The sequence below is a fragment of the Eublepharis macularius genome, chromosome 2, assembly GCF_028583425.1.
Source record: "Eublepharis macularius isolate TG4126 chromosome 2, MPM_Emac_v1.0, whole genome shotgun sequence".
NCBI lineage: Eukaryota > Metazoa > Chordata > Lepidosauria > Squamata > Eublepharidae > Eublepharis > Eublepharis macularius.
This window is the reverse complement of record NC_072791.1, coordinates 43619710-43631286: the sequence shown is the minus strand read 5'-3', so window position 1 is coordinate 43631286 and position 11577 is coordinate 43619710. Positions and strand designations below refer to the sequence as shown.

At 42.9% G+C, this 11577-nt stretch overlaps 1 protein-coding gene across 1 annotated transcript; it reads right to left on the bottom strand.

Annotated features, from left to right (window-relative positions):
• Window positions 1-1047: 1047 nt before the first annotated feature.
• LOC129323369 (uncharacterized) lies at window positions 1048-10917 on the bottom strand. Its single transcript, XM_054969906.1, has 9 exons — window positions 10755-10917; window positions 8889-8912; window positions 6742-6864; window positions 6179-6366; window positions 4487-4686; window positions 2963-3054; window positions 2189-2243; window positions 1624-1721; window positions 1048-1534 (listed from the first exon to the last, which is right to left on the bottom strand). The coding sequence occupies exons 1-9, from the start codon at window positions 10915-10917 to the stop codon at window positions 1290-1292; spliced, it is 1188 nt and encodes a 395-aa protein (XP_054825881.1). The 3' UTR covers window positions 1048-1289.
• Window positions 10918-11577: the final 660 nt, after the last annotated feature.

Below are 11577 nucleotides of genomic sequence, written 5' to 3'. Positions count from 1 at the left end.
CACTGTTCCTGCAGCTGTGTTTACTTCTAGTTCTTGGAGCCTAGCTGGAGGGCAAAAAACTGCTCAGGATAGGCTAAACAACCACGCACCAGCTGTCCCTAGAAGATGCTTTCTGCAGGCCCGCTCATCACATTGAAGAAAATGAGGGATTGTTTGTCAACAGTCTACAGGTCTCTAGCCGACCAGCCGCATGAATCTTGTACTGCACATTCAATTCTGATACTATCATACCAAAGTAATTAAAGAGCTTTTTGCTGCATCTTGTTCAGGAAGATGATGTGCAAGAGCACAAAATGTGTGAATAGGATACCCTCTTGGGATTGGGGATTATAGACAAGGCCCATGTAGTCTCTAGTGACCACGTCTCCCTCTCCCCAGTTACCTACCCCTAGAATATGCTCTCAACTAATGACGGTGGGAGCAGAAGTAATAATTTGACAGTAAGCAGATTGTTTATACCTCCTACCAATTGCAAGTTTTCATAGCAGTATCAGATATACATTTCTCCACAGCATGAGTTAGGCAGAGAGCATCCTATACTAAAAAAAAAAATCTGCCCCAGAAAAAGAAGTGTCATTGCTTCTATTCATAGCATTTTCAAAGACTGATTAAATGAACAGAACAAGAGTCCTGAAAGGGATCAGAAGATGATCTAGTCCGAATTGCATCAAGGGATCCTTGATAAACAAAACTCCCATGTATGTGCGAAGTAGTTTATTACACAATAACAGAAAAGGAAGGAGAGGATGTTTGCAAAATATGCAGAGATTAGGTCAAATTTACTGGGTAAGGAAGGAGGGTGAGAAATAGGAGAGATAATTTGGTAGAAAGAACACAGAAGACCCACGGCTAACCCGTGGCATTTACATGCTTAACTACCTGCTCCAGCATTTTCAAGACATTCCTCTTGGCAATAGTACAGGCTAAAGGAACGAACAACACCATTTATCCAGATAGAGCTCAGGAATGACCACATACTGAGTTCCATAGCAGGAACACAACCCCATGGCTTCTTAAGCCCTTGATTAGGCAAGGTCCTAAGCCAATGATCACTACGGGGTTTGGGAGAAGCAACTGATGCAATAAAGCCACTAAAAAGACTACAAAAGGAGCGGGGAGACGATTCATGGCCAAGTGGTAGCGGTCTGTTGAAGCCTTTAGAGAGGCAACACTACTGTGAAAGCCTCATCAGCTGACTCGTACACCTTGTTTCTTTGCTTTTATTCACTCAACATGCACCATCTTTCTGTTCCTGCCCCAGCTTAGTCTGGCCTAGAACTCCCACTGGCTCAGACTGGGTCCCCGGAGGCTCCCCTTGCCTCCTTGAGGTCCAGCTGAATTTTGCTGGTACTATTGTAGAACCTGCCAGCACCGTCTGAGCCTCCAAAGACCAGCACTGTGCACAGGTTGCACTTGCCTTGGCTCTCCTTATCTACATCAGTCAAGTGGTCGGAAGTCAAGTTCAGCAGCGTGTGGCCTGCCCGGGGTATCAAGCAGAGGTCACTATGCACCACTGCACTCCAAGTTAAGGTTTCTGCAAAGGAGACGGCAAACTGGAAAATCTGTTCCTGCCCTGAGGGAGAGGGTGTGGGGAGAAGTGGCAACAGCTCTTCAGGGACCTACCCAGATGAAAGGAGAATGCATCCTGAAAGGCTCCTTTGGCATTACAGCCCCCACTTATCAGCACTTTCTGTTCAGACACTGGCATGGCAGCATGGAAACTGAAATCAAGAGAAAGGATCTTTGGTTAGTATAAAGCCTCCAAGACAACCTTCACACGAGGGGCCGTGGCCAGGACCAAAGAACTTACGGAGCAGAAGAGGGAGCTGCGTGGGGAATTGTAGCAGAAGGGAGAGATGCAAAGAGAGCCTCTTGAAAGTCTCTCTAGTTCTACCCAAACTTACTACTTTCCTAGAGCCTGACTCATTTATCTGTCTATAAATCACCACAGTCAAACATCCCATGGTAAACCTCAATAAGCACTAAGGGATTGGAGCTCAACCCACTCACCCACCCCTGAAAATTAGCTTCCTTTTAACAACAGCATAACCAATATAGAAAGCACTACCCCTCCTCCAGCCCAGACATGCCCACCTGATCAACAGCAACATGTGATGATAGACATTAACCAGTGGTGGCGTTCCTGTTGGGCAATAGGATTGCTGCTAATCCCATAACCAGCACTTACCTGCGAGCAGAAGGCTGTCCAGAATGAAAAGGAACTGGCGTATATTCCATGAAACCTGAGATGTTGGGACAGGAGAATAAAGTGGAAGATGTTTCCACAGGGCAAGGATGCGGTAATAGCATATTGTTACAACCAGAGCCCTGAGCATCATTACTTCAGGCCCAATACAAACTCTTAATACTCCCCTTAGAGTTGTAAAATTACTGGAAATCTGGAAGCGGTTGGAGGAGGGAAATAGTTATATGCTAGACCTGCTTTCTAATCAAACTTCAATCAAATAAGTTTATTTAATGACATGAAACGCATCATTTATAACTTAGGTAGCATATAAAATTGTATTCTGTCTTATTTATGAAATTTAAAAGTATAAATGCCTTCTGTTTCTACACACAGAATTGCAGAGTTCTAGAGAGTGCTGTGAGCTACTGAACTTATGCTACCTAAGCACATGAAGCTTCATTTTAGAGGTTAGAGGTTGCCACTAAAAGGAACTCATTCCCCTGCCCCACTATTTGGGCTGTCACAGCAACCCAAAGGGGTCATTGCATTCTCTACAGACCCGCGTTCTGTTGCAGGACCAGCTATCCTGCAAGGGTGCATGTATGTTTTGAAACCTTTTGGAGAACCAAAGACACTTCCCACATACCCCACCCAGATAATCTCCTGTGCTCAGGCATCTCTTTTCTCCCTCTTATCCTCACAAGGCCTATCAGAAGATAGTTACCTGAAGCAGACTCTGACCTGACCCAGATTCAGGCACCATCTAGTTCTTACCTAGGTCCAGGATATGGGTATCGTTCAGGTATGTAGAGCTCATTTGGCCCCCAAATATAATCAGCTTGTCCCTCAACAGGGTGCCAGAATGGCTACAGGACATGAAAGACAGAATGCAAAGAAAGCACATGAAAGTGAACCATTCTGCAGAGTCAGAGATCTTACCCAAAATTGCATTAGTTCTCACCCCCTCAATTTTTGGGACAATCAGGGAACTTCCACTCTGGAAGGGTGGGTTTCACAGAAGCCCCCAGTACAATGGAGCCACATCAAAGCTAAAAAGACATTTGGAAGAAAAAGTGCCAAGAGACTAGCTCCAACAGGGCCCTGTGAAAATAACAGTACAGTATAGGAGATTTTTGGAAACTCCCGAGTTCCAATGACACTTTTAAAGCCCATTATTCTAGTATGTAGGGACATGATCTCAAAACACAGAATATGAATCACAGAACACAATGAGTAGTGCCAAGAACTTTTATTATGAGAAATACACTAACCAAATTTAATTTGACACCATTGGCTGAGTAAACAAGATCTATCTAGTTTAAAAGCAGGGAACATCATCCCCTCAAAGTAGGAAGAGTTTTGTTTTCCTCTGAACATCAACGCCTCTAGAGAAAACCAGTGATTAAAGTGCGGAACTAGCACTTGGGAGTTTCCATTCTGCCATAAAACTCAAGTCATTACCTCAACCAAATCTACCTCACTGGGTTGTTGCAAGGACAAAGGCAGTGGGGAGAAGATAATACACATGCACCAACATGAGCACCTTGGAAGAAAAGCAGGTAGAAGCATCGTTTAGTTCAGCAGGACTTTGCCAATAGGAGAAAAGTTTCAGCTGAACTCACAACTTGCATGCTATAGGTGAGAGAAGAGTCATCAGAACTACGGGGTGATAAGCAAATCCACCTCTTTACTAAGTGTGAATTTTAATGCAGAGTCATAGGGCAGGAGGATACATATAGCAGGACAAAAAGTAGTTTCCCTTCAGGGAAGAGATGGGGAGAATGCAATGTATGAACAAGGTCTTCCTCTCCCTCAAGAGAAGGGATTCTTTTTTTGAGAGAGCAACACCACAGCTAAGGAGCAAGGTTTTCACACGATTATCTCCCTGGGGTCATTTGGCACAACAGTACCATCAGGTGGAGATATAAGAGTCTTAAAAAAGGAATTACTTTCAAATGTGGGGGTGGGGAGAGAAGAAAAGAGAACCAACAATGCAATTTGACTTCCAGGTGTTGAGGCAGGGATGCACACCAAGCTACCTTATAACGAGTCAAACCATTGGTCTATTAAAGTCAGTACTGTCTCTACTCTGGCTGGCTGCAGCTTTCCAGGGTAGGGTCTTTTATATTACCTACTGGTTGAGTCTCTTTAAGTGGTAATGCTGGTAATTGAACTTAGGACTTCATTCATGCAGAGCAAATGACCCTCCCCCAACCGCCCCCCCCAAACACCAGCCCCTGAACAAAAACATTCTCCTTTTCAAATTTCTCTGAGATATGAAGCCAAAAGGTATCTCACCCATGCCTAGGCAGAGGCTTCTCCCCCTCCACAATGGGTTGGTACCAGATCTCATACTCTGGGTTGAAAATAAATAGCGAATTACTGCAGGCTCCAGGCTCCAGGGATGAACTTTTCGGGAATGCACCTCCAAAAACAAACAGCTCCTTTCGATAGATGGTTGCACTGTGATAAGCCAGTGTCGGCACCTTCCCCTTGGCCTAAGGAAGAGATCATCAATCAACACTGTCTTGGCATATTAGGAGGACTTGTGTATCAAAATTCTGGGAGTGGGGGGGGGTGGAAGGGATCCAGCCAATTACATCACTGGATGACTCCCCTCAAGTTCCTGATACACTTGGTTTAATAAAACACCTGCTCACTCTCTTTGTCATCTGAATGAGGCATTAGTCCACCTCTCTATTACATGAAAACATACTTACAGAAGGAGTTAAAGGAGCTGTCGAGTTAAAAAGAGAGGAATGGACATGCCCAAAGAGAGAAACTTACCTATCCCGTTATTGACCAATGCTTCATTTAAAAACCAAACTACACATGGCAGACACATGGCAGTTGTTCACAGATCCTGTGAAGGTTCCTAGACCTCACTTTCAGTCAGACATCAGCTGTGAGTTCCCTGCTGTGAACTCAATTCCCTGTGTGGGGGGGACACCAATGCAGATTGTGGTCACCCACAAATGAGGCCATTTTGCATCAGGAAAATAGTATTGGGGGAAGAGAAGCTGAACACTCTCTCCCATGCACTTGGGAATTCAATTCCCAGCAGGGAACTCACCGCTGAGGTGTGACTGGCTCACATATCATGGACCTGTCTATTAATGGTATAGACTAAGGAATGGTATAGACCTGAGATTTTCAGCAACCGTTTATGTTTTGTACTGTGTCAGAATGGCTCAGTGTCCCCTCAAGAAAGGCTGTTGATGAATAGATGGCTACATGCTCAAAACTAAATCTCAGAATAATGGGAATGAACACAGTTTTGAAATAATTATTCTCAGGAAAATGGATATCAATATTCAGAGATATTCAAAAGGAAAATACTGAGTGGCTTTAATGCAGATGTGTGAGCCTCACTTAATTGGACCTGTATAAGGCAGCCGTCCCCTAAAAACCCCTGAATCTTAGATTTGAGTTGCATGAGACTTATCTTTAGGAAAGCGTTTTGGTGAAAATCTTAAATTTAAAACAAAAAAAGCCTATTTTTGTTTTAAATTGAAGATAAATAGGATAAGAGATTACTTGTATGCTTTTCTAATTTCTAGTTTCATTGATATGCATTAGTGGCATTTGTATAATTTTCATTCATTTATATGTAATTATTTCAAGAGTGATAAAACTGACTTTAAATACAAATCTTAAAAGATAGCATTTAGTGACTTTCACCTGGGATACAAGGTTTTTACCTGAAATAAACAAACTTCTGACCTCTCTTCAGTCAGAGGGCAGTTAGCCTGAAAGAGGTTGGCTATTGGCGAGAACAGCCTTCTCAATACAGCCCTCTGGTTTAGTAGTTAATGCACTGCTTTAGAGCAGACAAAGAGGCTCACCGTTTCCCCAGATCTGTTTTAAAAAAGAATGCTTCCTCCACAGGCGGGGGGCGGGGAGATATAACTCCCCAACAGAAACGTTCAGGTAGGGGAACCCAGAGACAGCCAGTGGAAAATGGTGACATATGTTTTGGCCCGCACTCACAGATATGCAAAGCCACTTCCAAGATGCTGTGTCCAGGACATGGATGCTGCTATAGCGCTTCCCTTCCCTTAGGCCACCGAAGATGTAGATGCGCTTGGTGTCCGGGTCATAGGTGGCTGTATGACCCCGTGAACACTGTGGCATGGAATTCTGTCCTGGGCAGTCCATAGGGAACCAGAAGTCATCATCTGCAAAGTCAGTAGCAAAAGTCATGCAAAATCAGTATGCACCAGTAACAATAAACATGTTAAAACCTGGAGCTACCTTTTTGGACCTGGGGTTCAAATATTAAGAAACAGTAGCTTAACTATTCATCATGGATTTCAAGGGAGCATACAGAAAGTTCCCAGGAGATCTTCCATCCAGGCACCTAACCAGATCCAAAGCTTTAGCACAGTTGTGTCTCCAACCGCACTCAGATTTTCTTCAGATCACTTTCAAGTCCAAAATGCAAGGTACAACCAGATATTCCATTTACTACTCCCTTCTCATCTTAAGTCCCATCAGCTCTCACTAATTCTCTCACGTCCCCAAACACTACTATAATCAGAGAAGAATCTCACCAATTTCCAGTTTCCAGAGAGCATCCTTGCAGAACTGTTGATTGGGTCCCTCACCACCAATCAAAACAGCTGTTTCAGGGTCACTCAGGCACATGGCATGACACCATCGAGGGCTTGGACAAGCTGAAAGGCAGAACTAGGTATAGTCAGCAGAACTAGATTATCGACCCCCATACTTTCCCCTCAAAACTATAATGTGAACTATCTTGATCTCTCTATTGATATACATCACTATAAACACAAGGAAGTGAAGAAAAGAAGGTAGTAGAGATCCTCACTGGCTGCACACAAAAACAGAGCAAAGTGGTTTTCCTCAAGGGTAATCAATGCTTGGTTCTTTCTTCAGGAATTAGAGGAACAGGTAAAAAGTCTACTGGACCTGCTGTATTTTAAGACTAGCTTTAAAACTAAAATAGATGCTGAAAGCAAAGAGAAGTGATATACAATGGAGTCAGAGGTTATTTATTAGAATGTGCAATGATTGGAATTTGGATGGGAGAACACTGAGGAAGACCAGAAGAGGCTCCAAAGAAGGCGGCAATGGCAAACCACCTCTACTCATGTCTTGCCTATGAGAGGTCACCATAACTCAGTTACAACTTGATAACACTTTATTATTAGAGTATGCTTGACTCTCATTATCTGGATTCATCACTCAACTGTTCAGTATATCCTGCATTTCTTCCATCATAGATTTCAGGGTGATGAATATGGAGTTCTCAGGCAGTCTCCCATCCAGAGACTGACCAGATCCAGACTGGCTTAACTTCAACAATGTTGCTGTATCACTCTGAAGCATTGGATCTGCAAAAGCTATTTTACACTCATCACTTCATGCTGCGACTTTTGAACAACTCACCATTTTTCACCACACATTACCCAAGAGAACAACTTTCAGCTGGGAAGCTTGCAGTCCTTTGAAACAATTATGGGCATGATAAAAAATACGAGAAAGAACTTTCTTTGCTTATAAAGAAGATATAAATGGGTGCCAATTTTATTTTACCTGCTTTTATAAGGAGTTTCTGGACTATTTGAGAACAAAAAGATAATGTACTCGAATATGTACTCTTATACTATCTGTACTTCATGTTTATCTAATGTCAGTCCTAGAATTGATTATGTTCTGCTTCAGCAATTCTTCAACTCTGTACTGGATCCTTGCTAATGCTATGTCTTTGTAAAATCCTATGACATTGTTGTGGAAATGTCTTTAAACACTGTATAGAAATGTCCTTGTTGCTGTATGGAAATGTTCCCGATCCTGATTGTACTAATCTCATGCTATGTAATCCGTCTTAAGTCTCAGTGAGAAAGGCAGACTATAACTAACTAACTAACTAAATAACCCCGGAGATTCATTATAAAAAAGCTACAGGCAACAGGGACCCAGAGATTTTTCTTACAATATCCTCACAAGTCTTTTTGCAGCTCCCATATCATTGGGAGGAAGTTAAACAGCAACAGATACACTACTGGAGATAATGCAGTGTCCCAGCAACTAAAGCATTTCCTTGAGAAAACACTCCTGGGGAAGGGATGAATTCACACTCACGTTGCCAGCAAGTAACAAGTATCCAGAACAGGTACTTAACCAGTTCAATAATGAAGCGACTCAGCCTTAACTACATATGATTGTAGTTGTCCCTGTCTAGACCCTGTAGAGTGGGAACAGGAATGCAACGTAAAGTGCCAAAAAGGGTACACAGGAACCTACTGGACTCTACCTTCAACCACAGCTTTTGGCCTTATAATCCATACCCCCCTTTCCCCCAGACAGACTTTGACAAAAGAAGCCACCCTGAATGGCTGAGAAGTGCTTTGAAAGAAACTTAGGGAAGGGGACAGTACCGCTATATCCACGTGCCACTTTGGGCATATATTAAATGCCGCCCCCACCCCCACAACATTAGACACTATTGGAACATATCTGGCTTTGAAAATATGGTTCTACCATGGTCATGTGCCATTTGAGCTTCAGAGGAGGCAGTAATTTGGGGCATTGCTCCTTCCATTATGGTCGAAGGGGGTTCATCATTTCTGGTCTTCAGATCTGAGAGTGCCGAGGGAAACCAAATAAAATGCACGAGCATCCATGTCCAAATAGTAAGAAACTCAAGAAAAGTCTGAAGGACAGAGGCACTCACCTTGCAACTCTTTCACCTCTAAATCTGCAGAGAGAACACACACAAATTATCTTAGTGCAATGATGTTTTCATACTTTTTTTAAAAAAAGTGCTGGGCCTACCTCTTGTATTGGAAAGAGGCGATTAAACTACAGGTTGATCAGTGCTTCACCCAGTTCCTCTCCTCACCATTATAGCAATGCCTACTTATATAGCTGTTAATTAATGCTAGGAGTATTTGCAACAGAAAGAAACAAATCAGAAAACAGAGAATAGGACTGAAGCCCACAAGTATGTCTGAAGAAATCATACATGCTTACTAGTTAACGCAAGTAATGACCAGCCATATGAAATAATGGTTTATAGGCTTTATTCACCCTTCATAAGCTTTTACTCCTTGTCTGTCAAGTGCTCCTTCTTATCACAAAAGAATTTGCAACCTCAAGGGGCGCAGAAGATGGACACATAGATGTCTGAACTTTTAAGCTAAAACAAGAAGAACTTATTAAATTTAAATTTTATGCCGAGAAGAATATTTTAGGACTGGTTTTAAAGGCAAGTAACAACACAAAGGAATTAGTTTAAATCAGAGGTTCCCAAACTTATGTGGCCTACCGCCCCCTTTTCAGAAAAAAAATTACTCAGTGCCCCCTTGGCAATCTACCTTCACAAAGTGGACAAAAAAAATGCAGTGACAAATTTGCACATAGCAAAGGAAGATGTTGTTGTCAATAAGACACATAGAAAGCTCGAAATCGAAGTATTCTCCAGCAGTCAAACAGGAGTGGGGCATTCCTTACCACTGGGAAAGCAGCTTCTCCTCTAATGCAGGGTCAGTCGACTTTTGATCGATCCCTTTCCCCCTCCCCCTCCCTCCCTGATCCCAGGGAAGACCAGGAGAAGGCAGGGAAAGGCTGCTTTAGATAGGTCCTGGACTCTTCTTTCTTTATGCTCCCCCCCCTATTTTTATTCAATGCCCCCCAATTGCACCCAAGGCTCCTACCGCCCACCTGGATCATTCCAGTGCTCCCCAGGGGGCGGTATTGCCCACTTTGGGAACCACTGGTTTAAATGATCTGGATAAGATAATATTTTGTGTCTTACATTCCGAGATATATTATGAAATAAATAAATCAGATGCCTTTTTTCTTTGTCCAGTCATTAACAGTTTTGTTGGGTCACACGAAGCACAGTGTATAGAGAAACTGTGAACCTAAATGAGGACTGGTGCATGAAAATCAGTGTCTCAGTCTGCCGAACAGTGTTAACCAGTTGGTGGCAAGGTTCTGAAGGAAGACACGTGCCTAATTAGATTAATACTTGTATTCTGCTGAATTACTGAACTCTTCTGAACTCCTGAACTTCTTGTATGTTGTGTAGTGATTATGTCTGTTCTGTGCCTGGAAAAAAGTAATTGTTTATTAAGGAAATCTTGGGATTCCATACGCATGAAAAGCAGATTCTTTTTTCTGTTACGATATCTAGAGACAAGCATTTTAACCCATTCAAATATCATCTGAATGATGGTATGATCGATGCATACAAAAGTAAGACCAAAAGGATATGTGGAAATCTCTGTAGATTATTAGTTCATACACATTCAATATTCTTTTAGAGAAAGTGTGCAAACAGAACAAACCCCTAATTACTTTCACACAACCACTATCTAGAACTGTTACCCGTAGTTGCTCAGGGCTAAACTACACAAGATGCCAAACACGTGTCAGGTTCTTGCAAGTTTACCTGGGTAGTGTAGTCAAGCCAGCAGCAGCAGAATGGGAGGGAAAGAGTCAGCAAGGGGAACCCAAAGCTGCCAGGTGGCTAGCACCGGCAGAAGGAGCTGCCATCATTGCTGCTACACTCCTTCCCCTCTCTGTGAGAAGGGACGGTTGAGTCTAGTGATGGCAAGAGCCTCAACAGCTCCTTCTGCCACTGCTAGTCGCCCATCAGCTTTGGGCTCGGCTCTCTTCGGTCTCCCCTCGCTGACTCTTTCCCTCCCATCCTTCTGGCTCTGCTCCTGCTCTGCAAAAATCCAGTCATCTCTGGTCATCCTTGAACATGTTAGTGCATTTTGCAAATTGCATTTGCTCACTAATTTTTGATTGCATGAAAGGTAGGCCAAGAAGTTACAGTCACAGGAAAGATGGTTTTAAGATACAGACACTGGGGAAAGGCCCACCAAAGGGTTCCATCAGTGACACTCAGGTTTGGGCATGCGGCTGATGCAGAAAAATTGAGTACTCTGAATGCAAGCTGAATGGTACATACAGAATAGTAGGTACGAGCTGAGCAGCAAGTTGAATATAAGCTGAAGCACAACAACTGTACTATGTGCTACACAGATCCACTCCACTCATGATCACAAACTAATCTCATTAAAGCATCTGGTACCACCCTACAAACACTTAAGAATGACAGCTGCCCATACATGTGAATTCTCTGTTGTGCCGCCTGCTTGACCTTTGGAAGGTCAGGAAGGCCCTCATACTTCAATCATTCCACAAAATGTGCAAAACAGAAATGTTTAGGAGGGCATTTTTATAAAGGGAATAGAGCTTTGGTTTAACAGAATGGCTCAGGAAAATGCTTTTCTAAAGAAAACAGGTATGTAATTTATGTCACTGTTTATGGTATACATGACCCTGCTGTTACTACATTGTTTTCTACTTGCATAATTCCATGTACTGCATTGTCTGACATGTCTCTGATC

Coding starts and splice junctions, on each gene's coding strand:
- LOC129323369 (XM_054969906.1), bottom strand. CDS start 10,917: ATGACCAGAGATGACTGGATTTTTGCAGAGCAGGAGCAGAGCCAGAAG. Junction 6,865..8,888: donor AGAGGTGAAAGAGTTGCAAG/GTGAGTGCCTCT, acceptor TCTGCCTTTCAG/CTTGTCCAAGCCCTCGATGG. Junction 6,367..6,741: donor TCTCTGGAAACTGGAAATTG/GTGAGATTCTTC, acceptor CTGACTTTGCAG/ATGATGACTTCTGGTTCCCT.